At 42.1% G+C, this 18,548-nt stretch overlaps 1 protein-coding gene across 1 annotated transcript; it reads right to left on the bottom strand.

The window, feature by feature from the left end:
* Nucleotides 1-5,227: 5,227 nt before the first annotated feature.
* Nucleotides 5,228-11,697, bottom strand: LOC126281818 (uncharacterized). Its single transcript, XM_049981047.1, has 2 exons — nucleotides 11,441-11,697; nucleotides 5,228-7,241 (listed from the first exon to the last, which is right to left on the bottom strand). Exons 1-2 carry the CDS (start codon nucleotides 11,552-11,554, stop codon nucleotides 6,939-6,941), a joined length of 417 nt encoding a protein of 138 aa, XP_049837004.1. The 5' UTR covers nucleotides 11,555-11,697; the 3' UTR covers nucleotides 5,228-6,938.
* Nucleotides 11,698-18,548: the final 6,851 nt, after the last annotated feature.

The following is an 18,548-nucleotide window of genomic DNA, read 5'->3' as shown; positions in this document are numbered from 1 at the left end:
CATCAACGGCAAGGTTCGTTGCAGGTAGATGTTGAATCCAGAGCGCCAGAGTCGATCAAAGCCCGAAAAGATATCCTAATGAACCTTTAACTGGACGCAGTTTGTCGCTGCCTGACACTGCAAAATGTAAAGGGGCAGGTATATCCTACTGTACTGCATTCATCAAAAGGAGATATTCAAGACAGGTGAATTTTATCAACTGACCCAATGGCCTCAGCTTCAGGAAAATACAACCGTTGACTCACAAAACCAAACTAGTTGAAGGTGAGCAGGCACAAGTAAGACACGACACACCATAAAAAAATAAAAAGTATGTTCGGTGTTAACATTTTTGCGATGGTTAGCAATTTAAAGCTATGCCTGCGCATATATCATGCCTTTTTTCGTCCTTTTGCTAGCAACTTGTTTTCCGTCTGTGTTTTGCACTCTAACGCCTGACCTTCATCCCATGTGGACAGTTGCCAATCTGTTGTGTGGTTTTCTTGTTTGTAAACACTTCTGTAGCATACGACATTCTATCGGTTTATTTTGCCATGAGTATTCTAGAGTGTTGTCAACAAAAGAAATTGCGAATTTATGTATCTTGCGCTTGTGTACCTATCTGCATTAGTTTAAGAGGAGAAGTGTGTATTATATTTCATTCATATATGTTTTGTTCTATTCTATCAAGAAGTCGTTGTGAGGTTGTTCTATTAGCGGCGACTTGAGATGTAAGCTGTTTGGAATGACAGTCTTCTATCATATTTCTATTAATTTAAGTTTTAGTATAATTTCTGATGTTTGTCTATCATTCAGTATTTTTGATTGGTTACAGTTTTGTGTGTGTATGCACGGAAATTCCCCTTGTCCTGTGATCGATTTCGAAGAGATTGTTTTGAGGTTCATGATGCTCTTTTTTGTATCATATTAGAGAGCTTAATTTTTCTTGTCTATAACTTTTCTTTCTTTGGGTAATGGTTTTTTTCAAACATACCTACCTCTCAAACGCATTTCGAGTATAATCCTTTTTTTTCTGACCGAGACCATCAATTCGCCAGCCATGAATACCAAACTTTTGGTCGTACTGAAAATAGGGGCTCAATACGGCAAGCATCCAAAGGTAACGGGTTTCCCGAGACTATTACACAATGTTACCAAGATGTCAGACTGGGTACTGCATGCGTAATTGATGTAATAATGCTGCAAGTTTTAAAAATATGCCGTAAAACCAAGGAAGTATACTTTTACCCCCTCACCCTCACACCCTAGTTACCTGCTAACATGAGCGATAATAGATATATTTTAGAATAACAACAGTCACAATACCGGCAGTGGTACTGGTAAGTAAAGGAATGATAATGAAAATGAATAAAATGGCTGAAACGTCGTTGTTTTGGTTAATATGGCGACCCTAAAATTACATTCATCTCAAAGAAAGAGTGATTAAAAATAATAAGAAAGTAATATTGGAAGACTTGAGCGGTGGTTATACTGAACGTGAAGGCAGAGACGGAGACATTAGGCTACAAGAATTGTAGGAGTCAGAATGGACCTAATGAGGCACACTGAGGTAAATGAAAGGGTGAATAGATGCGTATGGATGAAAGGGTAACGTAATGGGAAAACACATGAAGTCTGCGTAGGCATCGTAGGACAGGGACGCAACTATGTAAAACTCATTAAACGAATTTTTGGGTAATTTTTGTTCTGCAGATGCTGTTAATTGTCATGCAAAGGTGCAAATATTGATTTTAGTTTGATTTATTTTCTTGTTAGTATTACGAAATGGTTGCTGAATGATGTGGGTAGACATGCAGGGAGCAAAGGAATGAGTCTGTGACACGAACCGTTATAGATCATCTGTCGCGGGAATGTGTCGTTGTTGTCATCGTTACTATGGCTAATGTGGGACGTTATTACGGTAAATTTTAGTATAAAGAAGATAACAAATACTATGCATTGCGAACGTAGAAAATAGTAGTGTGTAGGCAACGTGTAATTAGTTCACAAAAGACTTGAAGTACATAGTGTTACAGTATTAAAGTAGAGGAGTCTCTTTTTGACAGTCAAATAAACTTTACTCAAAAATTTTGTGGTATGACACGCCCCTCATTTGTAAATGAGTAAGTGTATTAAAATTTCAATCAAAGAACATTTGAGCACCGTACTTCCCAACTGATATGTCTGGACTGAATATTGTTTGTATACTAAATGACATTTCTGGAAGTATATTATCCGTATTTGTAACCGTTCTTACTCAGTTATCAGTTCATCGCTGTTTCACGTGACAGTTTGTCATCTTCAAAGTATAAACAGGTAAAAGATTATCATAATAATTATTTTAACTAAAAGAATTTATTGAGTCGTTTGATAGTGTTTCAAAGTCTTCCATACCAACACTTTCAGGTTACCTTCATTGTTTAGAAAAAAATAAGATCCAGCTGCAAGTAACGAGTAATAGTTAGTTTATCTACAATATGAACAGCGTTGTTCGAAGTGTTACTGCAGGTCAATGACAATACTTGTATTAATTTCTGTAGAATCTTTTTTTCGTATCATCATCCAGATTTTCCAGTAATGCTGTTAATTTTAACTGTTTGTTGTTTTTCCATTGTTTGTATGTATGTTGATAGAAATTGTTGACGCGTATGTTTGCCAAGATTTCAAGCAGTGGAGCTTTTGTTAGAAGCACCATCTACTGACGTTATTCCTGTGACAGTATTAAAACAGAAAGTGAGACAGCATAGTTGTGATCGAACCTTGTAGGAGAGCACACACTGTCGGAGAGAACCGAACGTACTGTTCGCAAGAGTAACGCGCATTGGTGGGTAGTTGTGTGTGACAGAGCAGAGAGTGTAGTTGTTTCTTCCAGCAGTGTGAAAAGCGGTCATTTAACCTTATGTAAGATATTTCGTCCGTTTGCTTTGCATAACTATGTGCTACGCAAATGTGCGGTTATTATCAACACACAACTACAGTGTTTTAAAATCACATTCGTAATTGTGACTGTTCGTGACTCAGTCTTCTGTTCCGCCTTTCACTCTTCGCGATTAAGAAATCGTTACTCACCTTAATGTAGTGAGTGTCGCATGCAGCGGCTGTACAACAGGTGAGGTGGTCGTTAAACGTATCAAGATGTAAAACGCAAAAATCGAATTGTTTACATCACAATCAGGTTTCTGGAAGCGGACAACGACACGAGACACGTGGTAAAACGTCGACCTCACTTAAATAACAACGGAACTAATATAGTTTTTTTAAGGTTGACGTAACAATTAGACCTAACCCGTGACATTAATGTTATACCCCTGTATTGTCTTCAGAGCGGAGAAGTTCTTGTTCAGTATTGTCGTATTAACGTGGTGTAGATTATTTCACTATCGGTTAATAATCGATAACACAAGATAGGCGTTCTGTCCTATCTGATGCCAACGCAGGAATAAAGCAATGATATCATTTATGCATGCACGTTTCAGGAAAGTAATCGAACCAGTGACTCACAAGTCCTGAATTTTTCGTAACACATTTTCTCGCATTAATCGACTTCTCTACGGGATCAACACACGGTGTGCGTATAAATTCAGCTATCCCAGTGCTTCGTCGCGAAGTTAAAGGCCCAGAGAAAACTGCAGTGACTTCAGGAGCAAAGTAATTAAGCGACTCGCGTGTTTTCTGCCCCAATCACGATGCAGTGCAGGCGGGATGGGTATTAACAAAGGACATGCTTACAACAATGTGCTCACATTACTGTCAGCTTTAAAAGACTGTCCTATGTAATGGAGAATCTGACATCAGTGGAGATATTCCATAATGGTTTCCAGAGGGGAAAAAAGTTAAATAATCCATTATTATTTTCTTGTTAGAGGTCATTTGTTCCTTCATAATGTTTGAAATTTTCATAAAATGACGACGAAATTTAATGGAAACGCCCCTGTATGTATTCTGAAAGATTAAGAAGCCATTATCAACCATGAGCTGATTTCAAGTACCGAAATCCTTTTTTATTGTTATTATTTCTATACTTGGTGAAAAGACAAGTTCTCCAACTATGGATTCACTGGGAAAGATCGTTATTAACCAATAGAAAGATTAATTTTAGCTTTGAAATACATGGAATTCGATTTTATTCACAGTACAAACGACTTGTTACTGTCAGCAAATTAACTGATGGCTTGTATCCCTCAGTCAGGCTCAAAAAGCCCCAACAACCTCAAAAGATCACACTTTGCAGCTCTCTACGTTACAGAGATTTAAAAAAGTTCGAGGAAGAAAATGCCTGAAATCAAATTTTTTGATTAAAAGGCAAATGTAGTGTTTATACTAGGAAAACACTTGTCTACCTCAACAATATATACCGCCGGATTTGCGCAGATGTTACGAACACCTTCTTGTGACCAATTACTGACATAAAATATAACACTACAGACGAAATTTCTTTGAATTTCATATTTTCACCTAGTCTTTTCGTAAAATTTTCGTCGTGTTGCTTTGTATTTTTTTTTTACAGGAATGTTGAAAATGTTAAGGTTTTGTAATAGTGTCATGTTTAGTTTTCACCTGGAAAATACAGATAGAATTATATTTTGATGATAAAGTGTCTGACTTCGCTGAAAGTAATTTTATTTTCTTTCAATTATTATTCATTGACTGCTAAAACAAAGTATACCATTTCAATTATTTTAGAAAGTGTAATTTGAACTCAAATTAAAATGTTAATGTGTCAGATGTGCATATGCAGTAGACAGAATTTATTCTCAGTTTAGAAAACTAACAAAGGTTTTTTATCTCCTATAAAATTAAGAAAAATATACTTGTATCGGTTTTGATATCACCTGTTCAGATGGTTGTAGCGTCTGACATCATTCTTTCTGATAAAAAACATTTGACTTACTCTCCATCCCAATTTAATTACAACAGTGTAGACACACACACACACACACACACACACACACACACTACTCAAGAGACTTTGCAAGAAAGACACATAAGGAGATGGTGGTGTGCAATCGTTGGCTGATCCACAATATTTGTTGTAGAAAGACAGTGACATTAAAATAATTTATGTTTTTTAGTCTTATCATCTTTCAGTTCACATAATTTGTAACAAACAAAACATTAAAACATTCAACCTGATTTAGTAGCTTCTATTTGTTTCAATCTCGTGAGCTTTCATGTCATTTAACATCCTCAAAGGTGCGGTTCAGGAAAGGTGATGGAAAATATTTCATCAAAAAGGCAAAAATGAGAATAATTTTAACCTTGTTTATTAATTAAAAATAAAAAACAAAAGCACTCTTACTATTCATTAAATAGTTGTTTTATAACAGTGTATTAACTTCTGTTATAGGTATCAGTAGAGATCTAAAGACAACTGCTATTAACAGTTTCGTGAAAAAAGAACAGATGTACAGTTTACAGGCAAGGATATTCAAATTACACGACTTCTCAGGTCATGCACACTGATTAGCTTAACTTCTGAATGCTGCTGATAGAATTTGAACTCTCACAGTTTAGCTAATATTACAGAAATCACGATATTTTACAGAAACTGAAGGAAAGAGTGCAGAAATATGACAATTTGCAATAACATTATTACAAATAACTATAAAAAAGGAACTATAACTATATATCACAGATTGTCTACATTTAGACAAAAAAAGAACATGAAAGTAACCATGTTTTATCACAGCAACAAATTTACATACACGAAACAAGTGTAGGGTTACTTCTACCAAACAAGATCTTTCTTCACGCAACATCTCTCTCCATTCTGTTTAAACTTTACAGTAGTGTCTACACGAAAACTTACTGGTTAGCCTTCACTATACCCACTACATGAAAACTATCTTTCTAGTTCGTTTCAAGGGCGTTTTATATACTTAGATTTAAAATTTTGAACATAGCTGCTAAGGTTGAGTGACCGTGTCAGAATTATATTGGAACAAATAAGCCCTCGGTCACAAATATTAAGTCAAAATTGACCTGATTTCGACACTACTATAAGCGTCGTCTTCAGAATCAGACTAACTGCTCTAAAACATATTAGGTATATAGTACATTAACTGTTTTAGAACAGTTAGTCTGATTCTGAAGACGACACTCATAGTAGCATCGAAACCAGGTCAATTTTGACTTAATATTTGTGACCTAGGGCTTATTTGTTCCAATATACTTAGAATTTTGTGAACACTACCAGTGACTGAGAGAAAGAGTCTGGCAGTGTTCAGAAATAAGACGCCAGTGCAAACGAGTTAACGTATTATAGTCAAGTATTGAAAAGGTTTTACTGTTTGTTAATCATGTGAGCTGGTAAGGAGTTAGCGCACAAGGATATTGTAACATCAGTTCCATTGCTATAATTATAGTTTTAAACTACTCCTTACACTTTGACACTTGATACGTTTTCTACTCCATTTATTTACACACAGGTGGGAGCTAATGGGCAATTTGCAGTGAACAATTTTCATGGGGCACTGGTAAAGTTAACTGCAACAGTCTCTGGCAAATTGTGGATATATTTGCGTCCGGTCGTATAGTTTCCTTTGTCTGGTTGCAGTTTGGAGTCTGGGCGAGAACAGAATGAAGTGAGTAGGTTGAAACGGGAACGGAAACAGGTCGTTCTTCACGTCGATTGTGGAATAGCTGCCAACACGAGACAGTCTTCTTTGTACTTGGGGGGGATCAGGCGACTGGTGGAAACCGACACGTCGTCTGCGATGCCTCGTAGGGGCGTCGCAGTAGGCTCCACGCTAGACGTCTCCCGAAGAAAGCGACGCCGGCACCAACTCTGCGAGGACTGGCAACGGGTTTCCAGGATGCTCGTGCACAGGACGCACGTTGAGCAGCTTCTGCCCTGCCAGAGTTGCGATCCCTCGTCCAGGCGTCGCTCCCGCGGCCGCCAGCGGAGAAGCGCGTTCGCGGGTGGCGCTCGAGTCTGGCGCCCTCTGCCGGGGGCCCGCCTACGCCTCCTCGTCTTCGGCGACGGCGGGCAGCGGCAGCGCCGCCGGCGACGCCGACCGGGAGCTGAAGGCGTGCAGCCAGGCGTCCAGGTCGCGCGCCGTCGCCGCCACGAACGTGAGGCTGGCGTCGGCGGCGTCGCAGCCCTTGTGCCGCACGCTGAAGGCGGGGGCGGCGCCGGCGCCGTCGCCGTCCAGGCGCGACAGCGTCGCGTGCCGCAGGTTGACCACGCCCAGCGGCCGGCACACCTTCTTCTGCGGGAACACCACAGCGAAGTGCTCCAGCGACGTGCGGTACACCTTCACCTGCAACAGCAGCGGAACGTCAACCGGCGCTCTTGGTACTAACGAAGGAACCTCCCCATCGCACCCCCCTCAGATTTATAAGTTGGCACAGTGCATAGGCTTTGAAAAACTGAACACAGATCAATCGAGAAAACAAAACAAAAATGCCTCTGAGCACTGTGGGACTTAACATCTGAGGTCATCAGTCCCCTAGAACTTAGAACTACTTAAACCTAACTAACCTAAGGACATCACACACATCCATGCCTGAGGCAGGATTCGAACCTGGGACCGTAGCGGTCTCGTGGTTCCAGACTGTAGCGCCTAGAACCGCTCGACCGTTCCGACCGGCTCGTCCCCTTTCAATTCCCATTTTCGTCCAAGGGACGAAATTTGGAACTGCTATTAAAAATTCATTTTATTTGCTATTTGTACTGATTATTCAACTTTTTCATCTACCTACACATACTACGTACTTTCGTAGTGAGTGGAGCATGTAGAGAATGTGGGTCTGCTGGGGGGAGGGGGGGGGGGGGGTGTAGACGTGGTTGGAATAAGTCCGCGCAGCCGGTGGCGTACGTGTTTGAGCACCTGCCTAGTAAGCAGGAGATCCCCGGTTCGAATCTCGGTCGGACTCACGCTTTCAACCCTCCCCGTTGACTTCTGTCAACGTACAGTACACATCTGATGTTTGTGATTCATTGTAATTTCATTCCTCGCAGCTGTCACGATCCACCATAGTATCTGTTCTTTCAGACATGTCGTTTCCATTAGGCTATCACAGCATACTTCACACCAGATCCAAAGTTCCATACATCGTCATTCCTGCGTCACAGCCTGCACTTTTACACACAGTATGAAATTCCTGTACCGGGAACGTCATTTTAATTGAAAGTCGCTGCCTGGTATCAGTGGATACATACGATACTGCAGTGCTCGAGTTGCTAAGATGAACGCTGCAGTGTTTCTTTCGGACATGCAGTGTAATATCGTACTTATCCGCCAACACTGGGCAACCGACTTTCAATTAAAGTTTTTCCCCTGCACGGGAATACACATAATGGATGTACAGGTGCAGGTTGTAGGCACATCGTCGACGACATATGGAAGTTTAGGTCTGGCCGTGATATGTGCTCGTAGAACGGTAAGATGACTGATCGCGATAACCGGGTAACCTGGGTTCGAGTCCCTGTCCGGCACAAATTTTCATTGTCATCATGCCATTACATAACTGATGGTGGTCCACATTCATAACTGTGAATACATTCCCTGTATTTCATAACGGCTGAAGTCGCCGCAGGGCCTGTTCCTTCGGACATGCATGCATGTCTGATGGAACGTTGCATCAATATTAAACACGCCTTCTTTAGCATTTAAAAATTGCAATACTGACCTTTGTGTATAGCACAGACTTAGCAATTAAATAGTTTTGCTTTTCTGGCATTCTTGTTGCTTGTAAGAGTTAAGTTTGGGCGAAACTGCAAACGTAATAAGCTTTTGCGTAACCTTTGAAAAAGTATTTTCGTGTTTCATTTGCCTCACAAGTAAGATGAAACTACTAATGTTAACGAAATAAAAAAAAGAAAAAGGACTAAGCCCAAAAGGCAAGAAGATGTTCAGTTGAGATGGCGTATGTAGGCCAGTTTGAGGTAATTTCCAGACTTGAAACATCAAAAGTGTCGTATATCAAATCGTTCGTCTCGACGTCCTCTATACTACTGTGATCAATGTGATAGATTGTAAACAGTTATCGTTCACCCTCAGTATGCACACAGTGTTTCAGATAAGTCATTATTCTCTGAATCTTGCGAATAGCAAGTTGAAGGAATATTTATTTTATTTATTTATATAGATAATTACTACTCCTTCTGCGGAGTTATGATAGAAAAAATTAATAAATACATAAATTATTTCAGATGCACTGTCAATTCAGTTAATGGTGACTAAATAGTTTCGAACGTCTCCTTTCATTATTGAATCTTTGTGTGTGTGGTTCTGACATAAGTACTGAAATAACATTCATACATTTGCAGCTATTCACACTGCTCGAACGTCGAACATTGCACGTCCTTATTGCAAGCGCCTACTATACATTGAGTCATCTTCCGCTAACAGCCTCAGGTCTCACTAAAGGTACCAACGACGGTTTCAACTTATTATAAAGACGCCATCCGATGGTATGTTCTGATTACAAGTCAAACCTCTGTACACAACTACACGTACATGAAGATGTAACATACAAACACGTGAAATGAAGACACACGGAGAGGCGCTAGCAGTGTTCATAGTTCTGCGTAGTCATTTCTTGAACTGAAGCCTACAGTTAAATGCATCATAATACGACGTCCCAACTATCAAAGCAGTCATATTTTTACATTGTGAGCGCCTTTCAGTCTCTCTTCATGTATTGCTATGTTCGTGTTCATGAACGTATAGTTGAATAGAAGTTTGATTTGTAATTTTGTTTCCTAGAATTGCACTAGCTCGTTTTTTTATTCTTTCTAAACAGACCTGGTAATGACTTGCTAACAAGTCGAAATCGGTAACGTTATCATTCGTGTAAGCTGAGGCTGATGTGTATAACGTAACAATTTTACAACACGCTCACTGGCCTTGTATCACTAAGACATGTCTACTCTGTGTAAACCGAATTTATTTAACTTATAATAGCTTTTGCGTTTCTTTGTAAGTTAAAATCCGCCCCAATAAATTAATTTAGCCGACAATCAAACTAGTACATAAGCTTAGTATTGGTTTAGTACATAAGCTTAGTATTGGTCCTTCCTTATACCTAATTTTATGTCTTGTAAAACGGTAAACGAAATGTCTGACGCAAAAAAATAGATCAAAAATGCAAATGTCTCACTATCTCATTGGGGAAAGGCGTGTTAAAAAAGTTCCCCACAGCTTTGTCAAAGGTGAAGGAACGTAATTCTGGCAAACGATGGGAGGCCTAAATGAAGATGAAAGTAACGACAAAGTGTTGTCATTGAACTACATCCAGCCCATTGGAGAAGTGCATCAACAATCCCGCAGAGTTCGTCAACCCCTCAACAGAGCTTAAGTAACAGGAAGGTCATATGGCTGCCGTAGAAGACTGGTGTGGTACCCAGGTCATTACCTCTTTCCTTAACCACTACCCTTCCCCCAAATCAACCAACCAATCGTTAACCACTGTTCTTCACAGGTTGTGTAGTGATAATACAAAATCTCACCTCAAACTATTATATTCGCATCATTTAATCATAATTTTTTTTAAATTCCATATAATTAATAACATGCAGTGGCAAAAAGAGGGAGACTTCTACATGTTATGCCACAGATCCAATAATGTGTATCGATTACGATACTTATCCTCTGGGCTTTTGAAAAAACTGTGAGCAAAGACTTCAAATAAATTAGTCTGGATATTCCCAGGAGCACTGTCAGCTGATTGCGACGATGTTACGATAAATGAAAAACTTTTCTTATTAATTATTGAGATTCTGAACCACCTCGCCTTGAAGGGATCACCTTATGTGATCTTTCGTCGGAGACTGTTTAACCACGGGAATCCTTTCAGAACACTCCAAGATAATAAGCAGTCCTATGCACTTCACTTCACGTAAATTGTGGAAGTTTGTAATGCAAGCTCAAAAAGAAGTTCGGTTTCAAATCTGGAATCACTACCGAACTGTAGACATTTTACAAACAAAAAATTTTAAACGTTGTGTTATTTTTCCGTTAGTAAACTTTCGGTACTATTGTGATATAGAACGAATTGTTCACTCTGCAGAGCGGTGTGCGCCGTTTTTGAAACTTCCTGGCAGACTAGAACAGTGTGTCCGGCCGGGAACCGAGAGCGGTTTTGTCTCGTCATAAAACTTACAATTACATGCTCTATTAGCCCGCATCGTACATCAGTGGCGATCCATCTCATCAGTTCCGCTACTGAGATTGAGGAGCACCCCTCATGTGTAATCGGTTAAGTCACTCAGAGTGTTCTTGCAGATCCCAGTAGCGGTACCAAACAGCTGTGATGGAGAACATCTGAAGCATGAAACAACCTAATAGCTCAAAATTGTAGGTTAGGAATGATATGTTGCTGTACGGAAGTTTCCGGTGTCTAAACAATAGTGGAAGGTTCACTTACTGTTGGTACAAATGGCGTCACACTGAACTGCGGAACAAAACACCAGCCGTGACTTATAAATCAGAGAAGCAGATCACAGGCGACCTACCTGCACAGGTTGTGCACGCCTCTTGTCCGGCCCGATCATGGTCATCGGCCCGCTCATCGTCTCGGTACCCCAGCTGCGCTCCACGCTCCAGCCTTCGACCTCTTGCACCGGCATGTCGCTGCTGTTTAGCAAAGCACTGATCGATCACCGACGAGTCAATGTTCCGCTCCTGATGCCAGTCGCAGACTATGCCTCGCGGCGGCACCCGCGCCGCTGATATAGTTCCGCGCGCAGCGCCGAGGCGACCGCCTGCCGAACTACGGCGCATGCGCACTGGATCCCGCGGTAAATCCCTGGCCGCGCCTGTGACGCAAGAGCTGGCTGGCACGGGCGTGCTACGAGGAAAAGATCTGTTGCTGGCGACAGGTGGAGGCGAGTGCGCTTTCCTAGTAGCGGCGGAGCACAACAAAAGCTGCCCTGGTGCCAGCGAGGGCAGCAGCCATTGTCCCCCTGCTTACTCCTGTCCTATTTCTCGTACACTTCCCAGCAGTGCACGGCGTAAGTCTCGCGGGAAATCTGACGAGGCACAAAAACTTAGGCCTTCAACCACTAGTGTCCAGTTACAGAAAGAAATTTCTTAACTTAATTTTATCCAATGGTTTTTGCGTTGTAAAATAATATTTGCTGTTCCCATTCACGATTTATCATTATTTATTTTCGTCGTGACGTCCTTTCAGTGTCTTATTACGTAGAATGTCAACACACATTGACCATCAGTTACACAGTTGACAATCGACTGTAAACTTTTTTAAGAGGAAAGCAAGAAATCCTAAAGACACCAGAATAATGCAGCAGCTCATACACCACAGACAAAAAGTTGATAATGCCGATTATTTTCCGCAGCGCGTCATGCCGAAAATAGATAAATAAGAACGGTGACTGGCAGAAGAAAAAATGTTACTTTAAATCAATAGAACCACTCATTATATCCATTGTGAAATACGGACAGCCAGCCGATGTGACCGAGCAGTTCTAGGCCCTTCGGTCCGGAACCGCGCTGCTGCTACGGTCGTAGGTTCGAATCCTGCCTCGAGCATGGATGTTTGTGATGTCCTTAGGTTAGTTAGGTTTTAGTAGTCCTACGTCTAAGGGGCTGATGACCTCAGATGTTAAGCCCCATAGTGCTCGAGCCATTTGAACCATTTGAAAGACGGACAGTAACTGTGATTTAAATTAAACCAGTCGCTTTATGAATCTGATACGGTTTATTGCATTATTGACGAGTTTTCGAGGCACTGTAGGTTCATCAACAGATGTTGGTGTTACAGGACACACTTGCGGCCATTATCTACTCTTGTAAATTTCTTATTCTGTAATTTAATGAATCGCATTACAGAGATTATCTTTTGGCAAAGTGTAGTATCCAACATCTTTATGCTCTTTGAATCTGAGGTCAATATGGGCACCCAGATGTTGTGTGTGTGTGTGTGTGTGTGTGTGTGTGTGTGTGTGTGTATGTTGGCTAAAACGAACTTTAGTGGGATGAACTTGGCGTGGATGCCAAGATGCAGTGCAATGTAAATATACTAAAACATAACGATCAGTTTGTTTCGTAGACATTTCATTAATTTATACCTTAATTTCCGTTATTTTCGCCAGTACCAACGACCCTAGTTTCTAGCTGGAGATGGTCCGGAAAATAATGTTCCTGCAACACCTCCATCTGATAATGAGCCTCCAAATCGTGTCAAATCCCAAAAGCGACAAGTTAAACATCACAGCGACATAAGTGATCACTAAAACCATTGGTTTTTCGGTAGTAGGCTCCTGGATAAAGAAACAACAGAAATTGTTTCACTGAGGACGATAGTACAACGGTCAAGGGCGTACCCAGCTGCAGGCAGAGAGGATAGCTGCATAGCATCCCCTCCCCCCCCCCCCCCAAATTCTCAAAGAAAGGGAAAAAAAGACGATATTAACTGAACTTGCCTCCTCTTCCGCTAAGTAAAGGCCGTATTAATTCAGTGTCAGTTTAAAGAAAACCAAGACATGCAATGGGTATCGACTGGTGGCAACTGTACTCAGCGCTATCTGCGGTGAAATCTCAGAACTTTTTCATCATTCACCATGAAACAGACGGATGAGCAGTATTCAAGAATCTGTCTTGCAAGTGTTTCGTAAGCCACTTCTTTGGTAAACGAATTCTTTTTCCAGTTAATCACAGGCTGCCATCTGTTTTTCCTAACATGTGTTTTACGTGATGATTCAGAGTTCTACCAAAACAACCTTTCGCTTGTCACAATGTGTACCTGGTCCGGGCGCGGGAGGTCTTCCACAGAAGTTGGGCCCCTTCCTGCATTACGGAAACACACGAACCGCCGTACTGTGCTTTCACTCTGCAATGAATTTTCACAGGTACACCGCGTGGTGAACTAAAGTCATATTTTCTGGTGTGCAGGCACGTTCGGAATGTTTTTGACTCGTTTAAAACAGATCCTGTCTGATGCTATTTTCGAACTAAGCGTCGCATGGCACTCTTTTCTGGCATTTTGACAGCGTTAAACTTCTCAGCAAACAAATGACCACACCGTTTTCGCTACTTTTTTGCCACGTAACTTTCCACGACGAACACCCGCCGCTCCACTGTAAGTACCGTTGTCCCCTTTGCACTGCTCCACTCACACTGACACAGTCTGAACCGGTGTGCATCATGTGGCGGGCATACAAGCGGTGTGCGTGTCACGTGTTGTGGTTATATGCATACATTCACCTCGAGTCGCATCCACTCGTCCGGGCCACTTTTATCTGCCTAATCCTGTATTAATGATTGGTCATCTGTGTCGCGTGTAGCTTACGTTACGCTCTACTCTCTTTCTCATACTCTTTTATTCTTTTACTGACCTGATGTGAGACCACACAACATGTAATTCTGAACCATAGTTCTAACTCATTGTATCTCTTGTAGACATGTTGAACAAGACTTACTGTACCTAATTAACAAGCTCAGTATGCTATCTTAGGACTTAAATACTACAGACTATCTGTTGCATGTAAATACCTGTGAGAGATCGAAAGACCAAGAAAGAGATTTTAAAAAATCCGTGTTCGACTCCCGATAGGAGACGTAGTTTAATATGGTAGGGAAGCTTCATTAAAGTGATCACTCCGCTGCGGAGTCAAAAATTCGCTGTCGATTTCAACTTACTATGAACTTCCCCGCGGTTTTTCTGCATAGGGCATGAAAACAAAAGATATTTGCACGTTATAAGCAATAAAATACGAAATTAAAATTAGAAGGAAGGTCAGCGTTGGCCGTAATTTTGATGGTTTATTAACAGCAAAATCGATTTTCGATCACATAATGATCATCTTCAGTGCTTTAGCGTACCAATTAAAGCTCGTAGGCACTGGTACGCTTTAATTTGTACGCTAAAGCACTGAAGATGATCATTATGTGATCGAAAATCGATTTTACTATTAATAAATCATCAAAATTACGGCCAACGATGACTTCCTTCTAATTTTATTTATCATACGGTCGTCGTGCACACAGCACTCTATGGAATCGCCAATCAATAAAATACGAAATGTTTTCATTTCTTGTGCAGTAGGCCTTAACAAGGTAATGAGCATGTAGTGTAATGGATCGAACAAATCTCATTTATGCAAAGTGCACCACCTCAAAATTAGCTGATAACACTTCGAAAATAAAGGCTCAAAGTTGTGACTCTCCCCCCAGCTGTATCTCTACCTTTCCGAATTCTACAAAAGCAGTGCTGGTCCGAGAAACAGCGTTAACCTACTCAGATCAGTCACCGCAAAATCAGTAACAAAATGGAAGTGACGCACTGTATCAACTACACAACTGTTATGATTGCCTTTGGTGAACACGGTTCTATGCCTTGCAAAAAGATTATTCTTGTTAAAAATATTGCTTCTTAAAGTGTGTTGCTTCTTTGTGCTAACGGCCTACGAAATTGTTGGGAGAAGTGTCCGCTCCATGTCGTTTGCAGACACCGCCTACTAAACAGACAACCCGCCACGCACACATCGGAGATTGCCTAGGCAACAACACACTGCTGGCCGTGTCTTCGCGAAAGACGCGGCCAACACTTCCTACATCCACATCTATACTCCGTAAATACCTTAGGGTGTGTGGCAGAGGATACTTTGCACACCAGTGTCACTTCCTCCCTTTCGTGTTCCGCTCGCGAATGTGGCACGAGAAGAACAATTGTTGGTAAGTCTCTGTGTGAGCTGGAATCCCTAGTTTTCCTTGCATTGTCTTTTCGTGAGATGTACATAGGAGAAAGCAACTTGTTGCTTGACCCTTTTAGGAACGTACGCTCTCGGAGTTACCGTAGTTGACTGTGCACCCCCGCGACGCGATATCACGACGAAACGGTAGTAGTAATAATTGCTGTTTTATTTATCTATAGGTCTCCTTTACAACGATGTTGGGCATGTCTTGGTATTACAATTCAAGGACAGCAAAAATAGTTTACATATACAGACATTTACATACTTACAGATCCTCTTTGACTCTTTTCGGTTTCCTCTAATAATCCTATCAGCTAAGGGTCCCAGACTGAGAAGCAATACTCAAGTATCGCTCAAACGAGGATTTATAAGCTACCTCCTTCGTTGGTGGGCTATACTTCCCCAGGATTCTTCTTTTGGTTAAATCTCGCACTTAAAAAAAGCCTTACATTGCCAATCGAGTAAATATTTTACTGTTTTATTGTTGTCACAGACATACGCATTATGTCACTTTAATACAGTACAACGAGGTCTTTAACTCTGGTAGACAATGATTGTAACTTACTTATGTTACTTATTTCTCCCTCTAAATTAATTTAGCAAAAGACTGTATGCCATTTAGGAGTTTCATATAGTGCCGTAAAAAAATAAAAACACACATGCTCATAAATTAAGGATAATGCTGATACATGGTGAAACAACGCTCTGGTGGGCGGTTTGCGGGTTTAAATCACCTCGGGGTATGACCATGCGGTGCATTTAACCTGCGTTCGCCGCACGGTGGCGCTGGCAGCAGTCCACATACGCAGAGGTGTGCTGGTGCACGTGAGAGTACGGTGCAGAGATTAAGTGTGCAGACGTTTCCAGTCGTGCTAACGGTGACTGTGTGTTGAAAATGGCTCAAAGAACACGTATTGATGACGTTATGAGGGGTAGAATACCAGTGCGACTGGGGGCTGGTCAGACACAGCAGGTCGCAGCACGGGCCCTCCGTGTGCCACAAAGTGTGATCGCAGAATTGTGGCAGCGATTCCAGAAGACAAGAAACGTGTCCAGGCGCTACATACAGTACGGGCAGGACGTACACAGTGTCAGCACCACAAGAAGACCGATATCTCACCATCAGTGCCCGCAGACGGCTACGGAGTACTGCAGGTAGCCTTGCTCGGGACCTTACCGCAGCCACTTGAACAGTTGTCTCCACACACACTGTCTACAGATGACTGAACAGATATGTATTATTCGGTCGGAGACTTGCAAGGTGCATTCCACAGACCCCTGGTCACAGGAGAGCCCGAAAAGCCTAGTGTCGAGAACACAGTACATTGTCATTGGAACAGTGGTCCCAGATAATGTTCACGGACAAGTCCAGGTAGAGTCTGAACAGTGATTCTCGCCGGGTTTTCATCTGGCGTGAGCCAGAAACAAGATACCAACCCCGTAATGTCCTTGAAAGGAAACTGTATGGAGGTCGTGGTTTGATGGTGTGGGGTGGGATTATGATTGGTGCACGTACACCCCTACGTGTCTTTGACACAGGAACTGTAACAGGTCCGGTGTATCGGGACGTCATTTTGCACTAGTATGTCCGCCTTTTCAGGGGTGCAGTGGGACCCACCTTCCTCCTGATGGATGATAACGCACGGCCCCACCGAGCTGCCAGCGTGGAGGAGTACCTTGAAACAGAAGATATCAGGCGAATGGAGTCGCCTGCCTGTTCTGCAAACCTAAACCCCATCGAGCACGTCTGGGATGCTCTCGGTCGACGTAGCGCTGCACGTCTTCACACCCCTAGAACACTTCAGGAGCTGCGACAGGCACTGGTGCAAGAATGGGAGGCCATACCACAGCAGCTGCTCGACCACCTGATCCACACTACGCCAACCCGTCGTGCGGCCTGTGTACGTGTGCATGGTGATCATATCCCATACTGATGTCGGGGTACATGCGCAGGAAACAGTGGCGTCTTGTAACACATGTCTTTCGAGACGGTTTTCTCAACTTATCACCAATACCGTGGACTTACAGATCTCTGTCGTGTGTGTTCCGTATGTGCCTATGCTATTAGCGCCAGTTTTGTGTAGTGCCACGTTGTGTGGCACCTCATTCTGCAGTTATCCTTAATTTATAACCATGAGTGTAGATCACTTGGAAAGACAACGGTGACTTTGATCCGATGAAGGCATATGCCACCTAGGGGATAGTACACTGGGGGCCAAAGTTAAAGTAACAAGCCGCTATTTCCCCACCCTGTGTCTAATTCACGATATAATCGTACAAACTTTCAAACAGATGTCCGTCTGATCGTGTTCTGCACGGAAGATGGTATTCCGGTCAACGGACAACCGCGCCAAAGGTGACATGACAGCTATGAAACGAAGCAGTGTTTGTAGGGTACCCGCACATCCACAGTCGCTGTGTACCAGGTGGCAGACGGTGCAGTGTGGTACAGAGAAGATGCTTACCAGACCCACTGGTGTGGAGGGCCATAGAAAGTAAGGAAACGGGACAGTAACATACTGATACAGCCCGATGGCTTAATGTGAATCGCTCTGTTTTTTCTCGGATGGACTGTATTCGCCATCTGTACGATCGATTGCATACCAGAATCAGCGCCTGCGGAGGCTGCACCAAGTACTAGTATGGGTGTTTCATCATGAACCGATACCTGGTAGCTCACAATCGCCTGTGCTATTGATCAGTAAATGTAATCATTTCACGTATTCCATATGCTCTATTTCAATAATGAATCTTGAGCGGACTGGAAGCCTCTAAAAGGGTGTATTACTTTTCTTCCGGTAATGTATTTTGGAACAGAATTTTATAAAAATCTGTACATGAATTACCCTGAAAATGAATCTTACTTATAATTATTTCCTTGAAAGTTTCCTCGCTAAACCTACTCTTT

The sequence above is a fragment of the Schistocerca gregaria genome, chromosome 7 (assembly GCF_023897955.1).
Source record: "Schistocerca gregaria isolate iqSchGreg1 chromosome 7, iqSchGreg1.2, whole genome shotgun sequence".
NCBI classification, from domain to species: Eukaryota; Metazoa; Arthropoda; class Insecta; order Orthoptera; family Acrididae; genus Schistocerca; species Schistocerca gregaria.
Note: the sequence above shows the minus strand (reverse complement) of the source record. Positions and strands in the feature narration are given on the sequence as shown.

Bases quoted from the DNA above. Each gene is read 5' to 3' on its own strand.
- LOC126281818 (XM_049981047.1), bottom strand. From the start codon at position 11,554: ATGCCGGTGCAAGAGGTCGAAGGCTGGAGCGTGGAGCGCAGCTGGGGT. The intron at 7,242-11,440 runs GTAGGTCGCCTG...CTGCTGTTGCAG, and splicing joins GGCGTGCACAACCTGTGCAG to GTGAAGGTGTACCGCACGTC.